Source organism: Pongo pygmaeus, chromosome 13 (assembly GCF_028885625.2).
Source record: "Pongo pygmaeus isolate AG05252 chromosome 13, NHGRI_mPonPyg2-v2.0_pri, whole genome shotgun sequence".
NCBI classification, from domain to species: Eukaryota; Metazoa; Chordata; class Mammalia; order Primates; family Hominidae; genus Pongo; species Pongo pygmaeus.
The window spans coordinates 19445006-19463633 of NC_072386.2; the positions used below are offsets into that span (position 1 = coordinate 19445006).

General features: G+C 45.5%; 1 protein-coding gene across 2 annotated transcripts in view; it reads right to left on the bottom strand.

Moving 5' to 3' along the window:
• Positions 1–18628, bottom strand: part of FRMPD1 (FERM and PDZ domain containing 1) — a 101533-nt gene that overhangs the window by 8956 nt on the left and 73949 nt on the right. For both annotated transcript variants that reach the window (XM_054500242.2, XM_054500243.2), the window contains exons 7-14: positions 13489–13584; positions 8045–8170; positions 6797–6916; positions 5462–5598; positions 4297–4423; positions 4072–4167; positions 2165–2347; positions 662–809 (exon numbers count right to left, since the gene is read on the bottom strand). In XM_054500242.2, the coding sequence (XP_054356217.1) occupies positions 662–809; positions 2165–2347; positions 4072–4167; positions 4297–4423; positions 5462–5598; positions 6797–6916; positions 8045–8170; positions 13489–13584 (1033 nt within the window). The remainder of the gene's footprint in view (positions 1–661; positions 810–2164; positions 2348–4071; positions 4168–4296; positions 4424–5461; positions 5599–6796; positions 6917–8044; positions 8171–13488; positions 13585–18628) is intronic.

The following is an 18628-nucleotide window of genomic DNA, read 5'->3' on the forward strand; positions in this document are numbered from 1 at the left end:
TCTACTTCCTGAACAAATAAGTGACAAAGTGACATCTCTTTTTGATAAGAAATAATGATAATCTTTTTTTTTTTTTTTTTTTAGATGGAGTTTCGCTCTTGTTGCCCAGGCTGGCGTGCAATGGCACAATCTCGGCTCACTGCAACCTCCACCTCCTGGGTTCAAGCGATTCTATTGCCTCAGCCTCCCAAGTAGCTAGGATTACAGGCATGTGCCACCATGCTCGGCTAATTTTGTATTTTTAGTAGAGATGGGGTTTCACCATGTTGGCCAGGCTGGTCTCAAACTCCCGGCCTCAGGTGATCCACCTGCCTCAGCTTCACAAAGTGCTGGGATTACAGGCATAAGCCACCATGGCTGGCTGAGAAATAATGATAAAATGCAGTGGATCTGAGAGACAATCTTAGGAAATACTGCAGGGAACTAGAGCTCTTCCACAGCATTCCTTGGTTTCAGGAAAATTTCAGATACAAAGAAAGCTTCTTTGTTTAGTATTTATGAAAGATCAATTGTTTACTAGGAAATAAACAGAGCAATAGCTCTCATCCACTTGAGCTGAAGCCTCGGCTCAGTTCAATTCACCACCTCCCTTTAGGCTGCCCTTACCTACAAGGCCAGCGAAAGGGGCCTGTCCTTATTGGGGCAAGACTCAGCGCCTCACCTTCTTCTGCAGATACCCGGTGTGCTTGTTGTTTGTTTCCAGGCCAGAGGAAAATAGAGGTAACTGGGTCAACCAACAGCCTGTAGTACCCAGCAATCAGGCAGGCTAGGTCTTTTGCACTGTTGGATTCCAGCAGCAAAGTCAGAACCTTTGAAAGCAAATAGAAATCTCATGTTTATCAAGGACCAAGGGACAGTCTAAAGACTGACAACAAAGCCATGTGGGACCAACAAGAGATTCCAGGTAAATCCGGCCATGGTCCACAGGTAGGTCTCCTGGTGCCCCATATCCTCACTTGCAAGGCTTTAAATGAGGATATGCATGTACTCATACAGACACCATCGCGTGCACGTGTGTGCACATACACACACACACACTCACACACACACACACTCACACACACACAGTGGGTTCTTCCCACCTAATCTATACAGTGTCTTCTGGCTCCTCATCCTCTACCCTAGCGCCATATCCAAACTGCCCCATCCCACCCTGTTCATTCCTGCAAGAGGGACTTGCAAGACTGAACTTAAAAAAGAAAAAGGAGCAAGAACATATGGAGAATGAGGGAGAGGGTGATAAGAAGAATAAAGCACCAATATTGAGTATGTTGGGATTAAATCAAAGGAGGGCAGAATAAAAGTAAGACCTTCGAGACAGGCTCAGGAGATACCCTGCACTAGTTACCTTTTTTTTTTTTTTTTTGAGACAGAGTTTTGCTCTTGTTACCAGGCTGGAGTGCAATGGTGCAATCTTTGCTCACTGCAACCTCTGCCTCCTGGGTTTAAGTGATTCTCCTGCCTCAGCCTCCCAAGTAGTTGGGATTACGAGTGTGAGCCACCACACCTGGCCCACTATTTACCCATTTTAATGCCCACCACTCAAAGCTTTTGAGCAGCAATCTGGTCCCATTCATGTGATAAAATCTTCTGGTAGGCCAGACGCAGTGGCTCACGCCTGTAATTCCAGCACTTTGGGAGGCCAAGGCGGGTGGATCACGAGGTCAGGAGATCGAGACCATCCTGGCTAATGCGGTGAAACCCCACCTCTACAAAAAAATACAAAACATTAGCCGGTCGTGGTGGTGGGCGCCTGTAGTCCCAGCTAATTGGGAGGCTGAGGCAGAAGAATGGTGTGAACCCGCGAGGCAGAGCTTACAGTGAGCCAAGATCATTCACTGCACTCCAGCCTGGGCAACAGAGTGAGACTCTGTCTCAAAAAAAAAAAAAAAAAATCCTCTGGTGTTCTCCATCTACGTTTCTAAACCCAACAGGAAAGCACATGGTCCATCTCAGTTTGTGCAAAAAAACCTTTTAGGACCTCTTCAGGAAAATGTACCATTTACCACTTTCCCTTTGATAGAACAGGATGGACAATTCGTCCTCTTAAGCAGATATTGGACATTAGACTTTATTATTATTTAAAATTCATATAAACTAGCCTGGCCCCTATTTGGCCCCAAATTCCAGCAGTTGAATTCAGAATATCTCCCCGTTGTGTTACCTTGACGTCCTGAAGATACACTTTGACCACGCTCACTTTCTCAGACTCTTCTGTTAGCTCTACACGGCTGATGTTTGCAAACTCTGCCAATGTGGACATGATGTTGAGTTTGCTATTGATAACCTGGCTAATCCCATACTTGGCTCCAACTAGAAGGGCAATGTAGGATTCTCTATCCTGTAACTGCAGAGGGTGGAAGGGGAATTAGTCTCCATTCGCAAGCGAGTGAAAATACATTTCCCATGTAAGCAATAATACCTCTCCCTGCAAACTCCTTGATTCCTACTTTAGATCCTAACCACCACTCCTCCAGACTATTGCCTAACTTGGACCCCATCAACAGCTAAATCAAAGTGTAAATTTATCTCCCCAAAACTCTTTCCAGTACAGCCCTAAGCCACAGCCATAAACATATCTGTATTTTCACATCTATGTACCTATCTTCCTGCTCTTTGAATCCCTTCCCTGCCATCATTTCCCATTTAAATCCCGATCCTTCTTTAAAAGCATACATCAAAACCTACTGCCTATGGAAAGCATCTGCCTGATCTCAGCCTCCTTAAGCCAGAAATCTCCCTTTCCTCTCTGTTGTTCCTGTACCACTTCCTCTTACTTCTCTACTAGCACTGAACACTTATGACTTTTTATTTTAATTATTTTTATTAAGTCTCATTTTCCACGTTAAGTTTCTTGACAACAGAGTCTGCATTTATCTCTATTTGTAACCCACGGTGCCCAGAAAGCACCCTGAACCTGTTCCATGTAGCTGGTTGCTTCTCCCACTACCAGTTCTTTCCTTAGACAAGAAAGGTAAAGGGAGACTGGGGACTGGAACTGGACAGCTGGGAGAGGCTAGAATTAGCCCTTAGAAAAATTGGGAAGTTTTTCTTGTACCTTCAAAACTTTCCTTTCTGTGATCTAGTCTCTTTCCCACCTTTTGGGTCTTCTACTTAAAGAATCCATCTGTGTTTCCCATTCCCCTAACTATCTGATGCTCTTCCTTTCTTTCAAAACACTGATTCTCTTCTTCCATCTACATTGTTAGGTTAGCAATCTGATTACATTGGCCCATCACTGTAAATGACTGAGATGTATGCCAAATCTTTTGAAAGGACTTTGGTTAATATTTTTTTAAAACTCCACTCTAATTGGTAAATTGGTTTTGTGCTGCAGAGTCCTGGGGCTGACAGTGCTGGAGGAAAGCTCTCTGAAACCACACCCCCCGAGACACTGACTGCTGAAAGGCACAAGCTCTAGGCCTAGGCTCCAAAAAAGAAGCAGGCAGGAAAATGGGAAGAGAGCAGAGGGCTTTTCTGCTTCTCCTTTCTCTTCTCAGGCCCACCCCTCATTCCTCCCTTCTGAACAATCAGAGACTCAGCTTGGCAGTCAAACACTCTTATTTTTCTTTCATGATTTCCAATTTTCCTCTTCACCTTCATATACCCAAAGCTCCAGAGTGAACTGCTTACCATCCCCTTCTGACCCAGAATGCCTTTTCCTCTCTACTGAAGTCTGGCCAAATTCAGGCTTCCTCTTGCCTCTTTCCTTAACCCCTTCTCCTTCCTATACTTACCCTGAAGCAAGCAGTGCTACCTTCTGTCTCCAAACTCCACAGCAATAGGCCTGAACCTCTCACGGCTTTGCTTCATTTTGTTGGGTAGCTTGTTTCATCCTTCGAGGATGGAAATCACATCTTATTCAGCCCTGCTTCCCCTAGCATCTATCACAGGGGTAGCACCAAGCAAGGGCGTGATAAATATTTTCCAGTGGTGTACTATTTAGTTTACCAAACAAATTCTAGTACATGACAGAGTCCTCAGGAATTTTAGGCTAAAAGACACATTGATTTTCAGAGGATCTCTAAGGTCCCTTACGTGAGTAGGATTTCACAGTTCTCTAATACATACCATTAAAGTAGCATTAAAGATTCTTCCACCATATGTCTTGAGTTCTCCGAGGATCTGTAGATAATTTAAACGTAGCTGGGCAGCAGAAATAAGTTGCTTAATAGAGAAAAAAAAAACTTGAAGTCAGAGTTATTCATTGGTCTAAAATCCAGGCAATGTTGAAAATGTTTTTCCTAAGGTTTCACAGACGACAGCTGAGTGGGTCGGCAGAGGCACCTTCATTACCTTCTGTCGGGGTTCCAGCAAATTCTGGTTCCTCTTCATGTGGAAGCTAATGGCTTTCTTGATGTCTTTGCCTTTCATGTTTCGGAGTAGAGTTGGAGATATAAAGTTCTCTATTCCCCAGTCTTTCCTGCCATGAGACATTGGAGACAAGGAGGCCCATTTCTACAGGGTACTTGGCTCTAATGAAGAGCATAATTACGTTTGATTCAGTACTTAGTATTCCCATAATACAGCAATTACGAGCCACTTTCTCCTCCTCTCTTTTTCTCTCTCACACACACATACACACACACTCTCCACAAAAATCCCCACAGGCATTCAGGAACTAAACCCCATTGATCATTCTGGGAGCTCATTACTCTTGGTGTGGTGTGACAATCTATCAATCAGAGCAGGAATTCTGAATCTTTTTCACTACAAAATACATGGCAAATAATGACAGCACACAAGAGAGTACAAGACATTCTCATGGGGCAATGCAGAGCTCCTGTGAATCCCCTAGGCTAAGCTTCAGCATGGTGCCAGCCTAGCAGCTTCAAAATCCCCCAGAAAATTGCTAAAACTACAGATTCTCAGGCCCTGCTGCTAGAGATTGGACTCAGTACATCAGGGGCAGGGCCAAGGATATGCTGTATTTTTAAAAATATGATTCCCCATCTGATTCTGATGCTCAGGCAGGACAGAGCTGAGATCTGGGGAGGGGCTTAGCAAACCTGAGTGATGCTGTCCAGAACAATTCTAAGCTAAGAATCAGAAGGTGCCGGAATCGTAGGATTTGAAACTGCCCTAGTGGAGACATAATGCAATAGGAACTGGTTCATATCCATGGGAAAAATTAATTTCCAAGGCATTCCCACCCCTAGAAAAGCTTAACACTGATGCTGGCAACTGATTTCCCAAGACATCTTCCCAGGAACAGGGAATTTACAAGGGGATCCTGTGTCGTTCCATCTGGAGTTGGCTTCTGTCCCAGAGAGAGCAGCCAGGTTCAGACATCTGGGGGAGCCAGGTCAGATTAGAGAGGGTGCAGAGGGAAATGGATGGAAAGACAACAGACAGATAGATGGGTACGTGGGTGACTATCAGCTTTCTGTGGTATCTGGCCCTCCTGGCCAGGGGCCAGCAAGTTATAAATGCAATGCAGCTGCCATCCCCTGCCACTCACTCTATATACTTTAAAGAGATCTTCTGTGGCTGGGCACAGGCGTAGATCCGTTCCTGGATGTGCAGAGCCGCGAGTCGGAGTGCAGAGCTACATTTCATTTCTACAGCAAAGCGCTCCTGGAGCACATCGCTGCAGCTCTAGAAGAGATTAAATAGAGCAGATGGGAAACAAAAGCAGACATACTGTGTCCCCTCGTTCTTTCGGGTGAAAGGCAGCAGGACCAGGAGCTCCGTTTTGAGAGCTGGCTGTCACAGTTCTTGGCTGTGTGACCTTGGTTAAATTACCAAGACTCTCTGAGCATTTGGTGTCTGGTAAATGAGGATAGTAAAATCTACCTTACGTGGTTTCTGTGAGACTTAAATTAGATAATGCATATGGAAGCAGGTATAAGGCACACAGTGTTATACAAATATAAAGTATTGATGGCACTGTTATTGCTATTATTATTATTTTCCACCACCATTTCTGTAAGACTTGGGACAGTGCAATCCACCTAGTCTGAGTTATCTCATCTGTAAAATGGTGATATCTGCCAAATGATTCTTTTTCTTTTTTTTTTTTTTCTTTTCTGGAGACAGAATCTCGCTCTGTCACTCAGGCTGGAGTGCAGTGGCATGATCTTGGCTCACTGCAACCACCACCTCCCAGGTTCAAGTGATTCTCCCGCCACAGCCTCTCAAGCAGCTGGAACTGTAGGTATGTGCCACCACGCCCGGCTAATTTTTTGTTGGTAGAGACGGGGTTTCACCATGTTGGCCAAGCTGTTCTCAAACTCCTGACCTCAAGTGGTCCACCTGCCTCGGCCTCCTAAAGTGCTGACATTACAGGCGTGAGCTACCGCACCCGGCTCCAAATGATTATTTTTCATCAGAATAAAAATGACATAATCACTCTCATCTAAGGAGGTAGAATAGGGGGAGCACCAGGCCACAGATCAAGAACCAGGTTTTGGCTCTGCCACTAAGTGAGTGACCCAGGCAAATCACATGACCTTTCCAAGACTCAGTGTCATCATTCTAAAATGAGGTTTTAAAGCACTAAGGCCCCTTTTGGCAATAAAAACTGTAATTCTAAAGATCCTAAAATGGTATTAGAAAATGTATCATCTACATTGAGGACTGAGCCTGAATTTCATTCTGATATTGCACATCTGCTAAAACAGCAACTCAGTGACGGAAAAGGGAATTCTGAGCGATGATCAGGCCCATTATCCTTCAGATAAAGAGAATCCCTACCAGGGAGTTGTTTAATGACCTCAAGCTCACGTTCAAAATCACCCAGTGTGCCATCTTTGAGAACAACCACTGTTATTTTAGGAAGCACAGACCCAGTCACCTGCAGATAGAGGTATTCAAAGGCCACGGGGTCTTCTTTCAGGAGGTCCAGGGGGTCCTTGGGCACAAAACAGACCCTGAAGAGGCAGCGGTAGTCATGTGACTCCTCCCTTTCTACCACCTGCGATGGGTAAGGGAGATACTATTAATCTCCTAACTGCCTTTGTCCTTGCAGTCATTCCACAAAACTACTCTATAAAACACAGACAGCGAAAGACAGCTCCCAGAGATTTCAATTCCGGTGCTTCCCAAGACAGCCATAGACCTTTACTCCTAATTTGACTTTCTTTTTCCTGGGTACAAAATGTAAAAGGTTCAAAAGGGCAGCATTTCCCACTCACCTATCTTCCAGTTTCCCTTTCCAGAGGAAACTCCTGTTTTCAGTTTCTTGTGTGCCCCTTCCAGAGACAGTTTATGTATATTCATGCTTCAGTATAAGTCTATTCTTTTATCTTCCACAAATAATAATATAGTATACATACCATTCTACAACTTACTTTATTTCACTTAAACTATCTTAGGGATTTAATTTGATTTTCTTTCCCAATGCAAATGGAATAGAAGTAATTAAAAAGTCTGCAAGCAGTAAACCTTCTAATCAGTGAGTGCATTGGGTAAGAATTCATCTGCAAAGAGGAATGTTCAGGGTAGCTTTTATGAGGTTATGTCTTACTCATTTCCAACTGTTAAAATCCTCCTCATCTTTGTAACAGACTCACAAAGATTTGTTGAACTAACCTGTGTTTAGCTTTAAAAAGTTGGTACAACATATTATTGAATGGTTGGGAGATTGAGTGGTATAGACTGTTTGGCTGTGTTTACCCTATTCTGCCATCAGGAACCATATCGGGGGTAAGTCCCACAAGAAGGGCTTAGACACAGCAACAAATGCTTCCCTAATGGCTCAAATGCAGCAGGTGCAAGGGAAGATCATGAGAGCTAGAAGCAAAAATCAGGGTTCTATCAGCTGTGTTACCTTGAGAAAGTCACCTTACCTCTCTAAGCCTTTGTCTCCACATCTGCAAAATGGGGACCTTAAATCTGTGTCCTGCCTACCTCATACTAGCGATGAAAATCAGGCTGATTCTTGTCCCATAACCGCCAGGCTGAGTGAGCTCTGTGCCTTCTGGGGCAAGAGAAAGTGCATCAAACCTGCAGATGTGCTGAGCCCTGTCCCCAGAGGTTCTGGCTGAGGCGTGCAGCCAGCCCAGCCCATGCCTCCCAGGAACAGGCCGTCAGTCCTCCCTACCTGCTGGATGAGTTCCTCTTCGTGCAGCAGGTGCAGCCGGGAGATGCTGTACTGCTCTTCCAGGGCCAGTGCAAAGTACTCGATACTTCGGATGGACAGCTTCTCCTTCACAGTGAGAATGATGTCCTAGCAGGCACAGAGAGGTGCAGGGGTTACTCAAGGAACAGGGAGGACTTCCCTGGCCTTCCTGCCATTCCTCAGTGCAGCTAGGGAGAGAAAAGCCTGCACTGACAGGCCCACTGCTGACTTAGCCCAGAGTCTGGTCCCACTCATCAGGCCCCTTATGGCCCTGCAGCACAGCTGCCCTCTCCTCAAGTTCCATCGCCATCCATACAGCCACCCTGTCTTGCTTTACTTGGAAGGCTGAAGCCATCCAGTGCAGGTTTCTGCCTCTCTCTTGTGTCCCTAGACTTATTCTTTCTCTAGAGTTCCCAGTCTCTATCTTTTTTTTTTTTTTTTTTTTTTTGAGAGGGTCTCCCAGGATGTCACCCAGGCTGGAGTGCAGTGGCGTGATCTTGGCTCACTACAACCCTTGCCTCCTGGGTTCAAGCAATTCTCCTGCTTCAGCCTCTCGAGTAGCTGGGATTATGGGCACATGCCACCATGCCTGGCTAATTTTTGTATTTTTAGTAGAGATGGGGTTTTGGAATGTTGGCCAGGCTGGTCTTGAACTCCTGACCTCAAGTGATCTGCCTGCCTTGGCCTCCAAAAGAGCTGGAATTATAGGCGTGTGCCACCACACCCAGCTAGTTTTTTTGTATTTTTAGTACAGACAGGGTTTTGCCACGTTGGCCAGGCTCCCAGTCTGTATCTTTGACTGCTTACTAGACAGAATCCCACCACCCACTCACTATGCAACTGAGTGAAACTTTTTTTTTTTTTTTTGAGACGGAATCTCGCTCTGTCGCCCAGGCTGGAGTGCAATGCTGCGATCTCGGCTCACTGCAACCGCCGCCTCCTGGGTTCAAGCGGTTCTCATGCCTCAGCCACCCAAGTAGCTGGGATTACAGGTGTGTGCCACCACGCCCAGCTAATTTTTGTATTTTTAGTAGAGATGGGGTTTCACCATGTTGGCCAGACTGGTCTCGAACTCCCGACCTCAGGTGATCTGCCAGTCTCAGCCTCCCAAAGTGCTGGGATTACAGGAATGAGCCACCACGTCCAGCCACAACTGAGGGACACTTTTGAACCCCAGTCACTTCCTCTCCAAATAGAGGACAATAATGCCTAATTCTGAGTGTGGCTGACAGGACGGAATGGTCGTGAATGCTGCGCTGAGGCATTCTGGTTGCCACGCCACACTCTTCTTGCTCACTAGAGCAGCCCTCTGTGAGGTCTTTGCTGCCTCGAAGCATTCGCACATGCTGTTCCCTCTGCCCAGTATACTTTCCCCATTACTCTTTCCAGGTCTGTTTCTTTCTCTTCCTTCGAGTTTCAGTCCAAATGTCGCCTCTTAGAGAGGCTTTCTCTGGCCAGCATACATAAATATAATCATCCCTGTTATTCTCTGTCCCAGTGTCCTGTTTATTTCCCTCACCATTATTTAATATTATTTTCTTCAATTAACAGCCATCGTAAAGTTAAGGGAATGGGTTCTAGACCTCCACTCCCAATTCCTAGCTATAATTGCTTCTTCTCTCTATGCCTCAGTGTTTTCATCTGTAGAATGGGAATAATATTAGCACCTATCTCACAGGGTTGTTGCATACATTGAATTGATTTCCCCATAGAAGGCACTTAGAACAGCACCTAGCAGATGGTTAAGTATTCAATGCATGCCAACTGCTAATCTCTGTTTTCTTGCTTATTATCTTTCACCCCACTAGATGTTAAACTCTCTGAGGATGTGGGCCTTGCCTGCGCTGTGCTCTGTTATGCAGTATATCCAGTGCTTGGCACAAAATAGATGCACACAAACTTTCACTTGGTTAGTAAACAAAAATCATAAATGTCCTGCCAGAACCTCAAACGTAGTAAGTCTCGCACCATCAGGTGCTACTCCCTCCTCATGACTCCTGATTTGGAACCCTCTCTCCACTTGTTCATCACCTCCCATAACTACCCAGTGACTAGTCCTGAAGGGTCCATTTGCTTCTGCAGCTCCACACCATTAATTGAGTGCTGCCTGTGTGCCTGGCATTGTGCTGGCCCCAATGGAAAGCCTGTCTCTTGACTCTGTCCCTTCTTCTCCATTCTCCCATGTCTACCTCAGCTTGGGCTCATGCATTTCTTGGCTTTGTAGAGGGATGTCCTGTGAACCCTCCTGCCGCCCATCTGTTCTCCAACTTGCACGTAGAGCTAAGGTTGGCAAACCGTAGCCTGTGGAGCAAATCCAGCCCATTGCCTGTTTTTGTAATTAAGGTTTTATGGGAATGTAGCCATGCGTATTTGCTACAATGGCAGAGTTGAATAACTATGACAGAGACCCTGTGGCCTGCAAAACCTAAAATATTCACTATCTGGCCCTTTACAGAAGGTTTGCTGACTCTTGATCTAGAGGAATTTGTCTAAGCCTTGTACTGGGCATGCTCTCCCTTGCTCAAGAGCATTCAGTGGCTCTTGATGGCTCACTGGCCAAAATCCAAACTCCTTAGCTTAATATTCAAGACTCTCAAGGTATCAGGTGCCAACCCACTTCTCCCACTTTATCTTCTGCTGCTTATCCCAATGCACTCTGCCCACAAGCCCCACACACTTGTCAAACTTGCCCATTTCTGGATCTTTGTTGGTGTTGTTCGCCATGCCCGGATGTTGCCTTCACACATCACTCTTGCCCAATCCAGTCAAAAGCCAATCTATCTTTCTAAGTCCACCATACAGGCTACCACTCCACTCCCCCAGAGGCCTTTATTTGGCACCCAGCTGGAAGTTTGCTCTCCCCTGAGCCTGTACCACACGGCTTCTGTCCCGCTTTCATGGTCTTAGGCACACTGGTACCTCGTTTCATTGTGAGTGGTCCCCAGGTCTCATCTCCTCACCCTAGCCCCACCCCGAGACTTCAGGCTTCCTAAGAGTATAACCCTGGGTGATTTATTTATTTATTTATTTATTTATTTATTTATTTATTTGTATTTATTTTTTTGAGATGGAGTTTCGCTCTCATCGCCCAGGCTGGAGTGCAGTGGCATGGTCTCGGCTCACTGCAACCTCTGCCTTCCAGGTTCAAGCAATTCTCCTGCCTCAGCCTCCCAAGTAGCTGGGACTACAGGCTTGCACCACCATGCCTGGCTAATTTTTGTATTATTAGTAGAGACGGGGTTTTACCATGTTGGCCAGGCTGGTCTCAAACTCCTGACCTCAGTTGATCCACCCACCTCGGCCTCCTAAACTGCCGGGATTACAGGCATGAGCCACTGCACCCGCCCCTGGGTAATTTATTGCCAAGTTGTTGGTGATACAGAAATGCCTGGCACACAAAAAGTGTCAACAAATGTTTACTGGGTCAAATGACATATTCTTTTTCTTGATTTACAGAAAGAGGGTTTTCTAATATAAGAACTTTTCTTCCCTTAGTAAGGGAAAGGGGAAGAGAAGTCACTGATGAGTTGACAGTAATTTTTCCTTTTTTCACTCATAAGATTTATTTATATCCACCTTTCCCTGTGTCGTAAACAGCTAAAGACTTTGCTTTAAAAAATTTGGCTATTATAGATAAATAAGATTAACCAGTATTATACTGGCTAAGTCCTTGTTCATTTCCCCAACTCTCTCTATCATCTTGAGTTTAATTCCCCTGTAATGTGGGCCTTTATTGTAAACTACCTCAAAGTCCTTTTGGCCACCAAAGGGAGACTTGCTTTAAAAAAATCAACCCTTCTATTCCAGTCCACTTTGATCAAAGATGAGGAAAGTTGAACTCTTGTCTAATCCATTTGCAAAGCTTCCTTTTTCTGCAGAATGGCAGAGTGACAAGATCCAGCACAGGGTTCAAAAACAGACCAAGTTTGAAGCCAGTTATGAGCTAGCTGACCTTGACAGCTTTTGGGCCTCTTGGGCCTGTTTTCTCATCTGCAAAGTGGGGATAACACTAGTTACTTCACAAGGTTGCTAGGGCATTAAATGAGATCGTATACAAGAAAGTGCCCAGGAAGAGTGCCTGGCATGTAGTAAACACTTAAAATCTATTCCTCCCTTGCCTTCCTCCTCTGGGCTTGGAGTTCCCCAGGTTCAGAAAGCCCTTCTCCAGCTTCTTCTAACTCACATTTAGGAAGAAATAGAATAGAGCATTTGGAGCAGCTGTAGGAATTGCCAAATGAAGGTGCCAGAGAGAAACACTAGATGTGTGCGTTCAGGTGGATATGCATGTGTGTGAATGTACCGTGCAGATGAGTGTGTGCATGTGTGTCTTGGCTACTGTTTGTCCCCTATAGCTGCATTGGCCCTCCTGAACCTGCTCTCCCCTTGTACGAGAAGAGCTGGGCTCAGTGTTTCCTCTTACATGGTTTTTAATGTTTGAACAACTTTGCTTCTTCACTGCAGCCTCACTCTAACACTATTTACTCCCTTGTTCAAGAACTGCTACCACCATATGCTATTATCTATGGATAAAACTCAGGCTCTATTGTTGCCTGGCATTTGAGGCCCTCCACAGCCACTCCTTCCACAACAAAACAGCCTGTGCCCCAGTCCTGCTGGATGGTTTGCTATTTCCTGGGCAACTGCCATTTTTCTGGCTCTCTGCATTAGTTCACGTGACTCTCTGATTGATATGTACCCTACCCTCAACTGCCCTGTCCCTACCGGCCCTTGTTGAAATCTTAGTTGTCCTCCAAAGCTCAGCACAGGTCCAGCTTCTTTCCCATGCCTTGTCTGATGTCTGGACAGGCTGGAAGAGATGGTACTCTTCCCCTTGCACTTGGCCCTTATTTCATCCTGCCTTGGACAATCGAGCATTCCCTGAATGTCCACCCTCCCTCAACTAGACTGCAAGCTCCTGGATAGAGACCACCCCTGACTAAGCTCAGTAACCCCTCTCAGATCATCTCATATGGGGAAACCTGTGAAGTATAAGTTCAATTGACTTTAACAAAGAACAGAATAGGTAGCGCCTGGGCCTTTCCTGACATCTCACCTGGGTTTTCGGCTGCTCTAGTGTTTGGCGTAGCAGGTAGAGTCACAGACAAATGGCAGGGAAGCCTGGTGGTTATGGGTGAAGGCTTAGGAGTTCTAATCTGACCTTTGGGCAAGTCACTTCATCTCTCTAAGTCCTGATTCCCACCCCTTAACCCCCACCCAGTTAAGATGGTGGTAAAAAGACCATCTTTCTGGGTGGTTGTGCAACTAAATGAGATAACATGGTACTTGGCTTATTATTACAGGGGCTCAGACCATGGTGTTTGTGAGACCACCAAGGCAGATGCAGGGCAAGATGCCTGCGGGGGGGGGGGGGTCCTAGCAGCCAGAACATTCTCTTGGGAAAAGAAGTTCAAGTTTATTCTTAATACCTTCACGGTTGTGTTTGCCTCAAACTTGAAAGCTTTGGTCTGTCCATTCTCCAGGTATAGCTTGAGCACGTTGGGCATACACAGCAGAGAATTACCCTGGAAAACACAAGAGTACTGTTGTATCCCTGTCTTTTTTTATTCCTTCTGGAGACAGGGTCTCACTCTGTCACCCAGGCTGGAGAACAGTGGTACGATCTCGGCTCACTCAACCTCTGACTCCCAGGTTTCTCCCACCTCAGCCTGCCAAATAGCTGGGATTACAGGCACCTGCCACCACGACTGGCGAATTTTTTTTTTTTTTTTTTGGACAGCATCTCACTCTGTCACCTAGGCTGGAGTGCAGTGGTGCAATCTCGGCTCACTGCAACTTCCACCTCCTGGTTCAAGCAAATTCTCCTGTCTCAGCCTCCCGAGTAGCTGAGACTACAGGCGCACACCACCACGCCCAGCTAATTTTTGTATTTTTTTTTTAGTAGAGATGGGGTTTCACCATGTTGGCCAGACTGGTCTTGAACTCCTGACCTCAGGTGATCCACCTGCCTCAGCCTCCCAAAGTGCTGGGATTACAGGCTTAAGCCACTGTGCCCAGCCTAATTTTTGTATTTTTAGTAGAGACAGGGTTTCACCATGTTGGCCAGCTGGTCTCGAAGCCCTGGCCTCAAGTGATCCGCCTGACTTGGCCTCCCAAAATACTGGGATTATAGGCGTGAGCCACCATGCCTGGCCTGTTGTATCCCAGTCACAGCTTTCCTGCCCCTGGGTATGACAAATCCTTGGCTGTCTGGACCTGCCTGGTTTGGAGAGTAGGATCCTCCCATAACCTCCTCACCATGTCAGGGGTTCCTTCTTGGCACTTGGGAATTTCTCCAATGCACAGGCATGCTTTGTCAAGGGATACCCATGAGGACTGTTAGATATGACAAATGGTGGAGAAGAGTGAGCCCTTCCACGAGCATACTGATAGCACTGCGCGAGCCTGTGCAATGTCTCATGACCATCAGCTCACATTTTACTGCTGGCTGTACCCTTATGGGATGCAATTTGGCAAGCCAGATGACCAGCATGCACACTGTTCAACATGGGCCTTTCAGAGATTCTTAGACTCTAACTTGTAGGATTGGGGTGGGATGGAGAGGGTAGGGAAGCCTCTCCTACCCTCATTTTATTGCTGCATTCCCTGTAATGAAATATCACCAAAGGGCAGAGGGATGCTCTCCACTACATTCACCCCAATTATCACCCTAGATGCATGAGGTCCCCTAAGGGACTCTGCCACTCTCGTAGGGCTATTTGGGGAAAAGGCACAGGACTGGTCTGTGTTGGGTGGCCCCATGCCAGCTAGAACTCCTGGGATGGAGCAGGAGAGGGTTTTGGAGAATCTCCCAGCTCTTGTAAGAAGTGATTCTGAGTGTTTGGTTGCAAATACAAAGGGCCCTTGGGGCTGGTGTCCTCCAGAAGCACAGAGAGATTTTAGAGTTCCCAAGATTTGAGCTAGAATTGCCCCCCTGCACTCATCTCTATAAAGAGTTTGGGTATAAAGCCTACACATGGTGAAACCTTGTCTCTACTAAAAATGCAAAAATTAGCCGGGCATGGTGGCACACACCCATAGTCTCAGCTACACTGGAGGCTGAGACAGAAGAATTGCTTAAACCTGGAAGGCGGAGGTTGCAGTGAGCCGAGATCACACCACTGCACTCCAGCCAGGGCGACAAGAGCAAAACTCCATCTTAAACAAACAAACAAAAAACTTCCACTTTTTTCAGATGAGAATATTGAATCTTCTAAATATAAAGGTGTTTGTATCTTCTAAGCAAGACTCACAATCATCTTTTTTTTTTTGACAGAGTCTCACCCTGTTGCTCAGGCTGGAGTGCAAAGGCACAATCTCGGTTCACTGCAGCCTCTGTCTCCTGGGTCTATAACTTGTTTTAAAAAACCACAGTATTTTTATGGAGGAAAAAGGAAGATGTTCATATTCCAGTGCCACTTCACACTACGTCAGGATGAGTGATTTCAGACCGCTTACTCTGCTGCCGTCTTACTTTTCTGGCTCTGAGTGTTTAGAAATCTTAATTTTGGGGTTTCCCAAGTGGGAAATTTTTTCCTTAGTACTTTCTTTGTGATTTAAAAGGTTTGCAAAGAATATATTCATAGCAACATTACATAACTACCACCACTTACTTTTCCCTAAGGCTTTTTCCAATTTTTGTCTATATCTGCAAATAGTTTTTAGAGAGCTGCCATAATTTAATATGCGTGATTCTATGTTCATTTTCTACCCAATATGCATTTCATATACAATTTTTAGGTGGGCTTAATGTTCATAATTTTAATGGATTTATAATATTCTATTGAGTTGAAATATCAGAACTGATTTCACAATTCCTCTGCCCTAGACAATTGAGCATGTTTTTCCATTTTGGGAGCTATTTAAAATGTTGATACTATAGATATCTTTAAATATATGGATTTTCACATTTAAATTATTGTATAGACTAACAGGAATGCAATCTCTGGGTCATTTTTTATAGCAGTCATTAAATTTTGTTTTTTTCCACTCAAAAAAGTTTAAGCCAATTTATAAAGCCATCAGTAGTGCATGACTGTAATTACTTTCTCAGCATCAGGGCTTACATTTTTTCTCTATTTGTGCTCATTTGCTAAGTATAAAGTTTTACTTTTTAATATTTTTTCTTTGTATTTGTTTAACTGTGAGCAAAGTCAAACATATTTCAAATGTTGGTTTACTATCTCAGATCCTTCTTAATACAGTGATTGTGTATCTAAGGCAGTCTTATCATGTTCCAAGGGGAAAAGTTTAACAGGCAATTTTATCATCTTTTAAACACTTGAAAGGATGAATAGACAGGTCACAGGGATGAACTCTTACTTCTTTTGCTATCTCTGCCTTATGTGGCTGATGCAGACTCCCAAAGATTCCCCGAGGTGCCCCAACCTTCCAAGTCTTCCTGGAGGCACCTTTTTAGAACCCTGTTCCTTTAAACTCCCGAACCCCACCAAAACTCTGAGCCAGTTTTGTAGCCAGTTCAGGTGAAGGTTGTCCTTATCTGGTCCCCTCAGCATAGACAGCAGTGAATGGGAGGTCATGGCCATTTTAACAAATCAACCAGGTGACCCTGTCCACACCTGTCGTGCCTTTATTCTGTCCCTGTCCTGCTAGCTGGTTCTCACCCTCACGACTCATCACTGTACATGACTCTTGAAATGAAGAGTCATGTGTTGAATCGAAACTTAATTTTTTTTTTTTTTGAGACGGAGTCTCACTCTGTCGCCAGGCTGAAGTGCAGTGGCGCAATCTCGGCTCACTGCAACCTCTGACTCCCGGGTTCAAGTGATTCTCCTGCCTCAGCCTCCCAAGTAGCTGGGACTACAGGCACGCACCACCATGCCCAGCTAATTTTTGTATTTTTAGTAGAGATGTGGTTTCACCATGTTGGCCAGGATAGTCTCGATCTCTCTTTTTTTTTTTTTTTTTTTTTTTTGAGATGGAGTCTCGCTCTGTCGCCCGGGCTCGAGGGCAGTGGCGCAATCTCGGCTCACTGCAAGCTCCACCTCCTGGGTTCACGCCATTCTCCTGCCTCAGCCTCCCAAGTAGCTGGGACTACAGGCACACACCACCATGCCCAGCTAATTTTTGTATTTTTAGTAGAGATGTGGTTTCACCATGTTGGCCAGGATAGTCTCGATCTCTCTTTTTTTTTTTTTTTTTTTTGAGGTGGAGTCTCGCTCTGTCGCCCAGGCTCGAGTGCAGTGGCGCAATCTCGGCTCACTGTAAGCTCCACCTCCTGGGTTCACGCCATTCTCCTGCCTCAGCCTCCCAAGTAGCTGGGACTACAGGTGCCCACCACCACGCCCGGCTAATTTTTTGTATTTTTTAGTAGGTACGGGGTTTCACCATGTTAGCCAGGATGGTCTCGATCTTCTGACCTTGTGATCTGCCTGCCTCGGCCTCCCAGAGTGCTGGGGTTACAGGCGTGAGCCACCGCCCCCGGCCGGTCTTGATCTCTTGACCTCGAGATCTGCCTGCCTCAGCCTCCCAAAATGCTGGGATTACAGGCGTGAGCCACCGTGCCCAGAAGAATCTAAACTTAATTTTCTAAAGAGACTCAATCCAATTTCACAAACATGACTCAAATATTGCCAACTGACAGGTGTTTTCTAAGTCATGCATTAGGCCTCCCACTGGCCCCTTCCTGAACAAGTCTACCTTTCTCACTCAAGTCTATCTAAAGGTGTGCTCTATTAAGTAGCAGGGCAGGTAGAAAATAAGGGCTCTGTAGATGTGGACCAGGTCACCTGGATCCTTTGTTAAAATGGCCTTAGCCCCCACCCCCTCTGACTCCCCCGTCCTTTGCTGGTCTCTATGGTGAGAAGACCAGAAAAGGACAAGTTTCGACTTTAAAGTTTCAAAGTCTAATATTAAGAAATTCAGAATGGCAATAGTTATAGACTACTGGGGGAAAATGTATAAATTATGAATAAATGAGCCTTTTATCCAACACTCCACATTAAAATCAAACTCTAGCCAACATTTTCCCTTTACAAATTTGTCTTCTGAACCCCCAACCCTGGGTCTCTCCATATCAAAAAGGACTAGACAGCACATCATAGTGAAAAACCAAAGAACCAAAGTCACATGGACCTGGGCTCCTGCATTTTCTCGCCATGTGATCTTAGAGATTAAGTCTCTTAATCTCTCTAGGTCTCTGCTTCCTCTTTTGTTAAAACACCTCCCTTGCAGGGTATTGTGATGTCCAAGGACTGTACACACAAAGTTTAGGTCACATAATAGAGGTTCAATAGATGATGGACTCTTAAAAATAAAAAGCAATCCCATCGCCACCAGCACGATTATCAATAGATCACCTTCAGAGAGGATAATAAATTTGAAGATGCATAATGAGAAATTAACTATTGGAATCTGTCGAAATTTCATGGGCAGAAGAATGGAGTCACAGAACTATAGCGGGCCAAACCCGGTGCTCTTCTTCCCAGTCCCCACCCATGGCCCAGAGCTCCCACCAGCAATCCCAGTCCAGGGTCTGCAGGCATCTGACTGGGAGGGTGCACAAAGCCTCTTGCAAACACACTGCACTTCCTCTGCACCCTCTCTGTG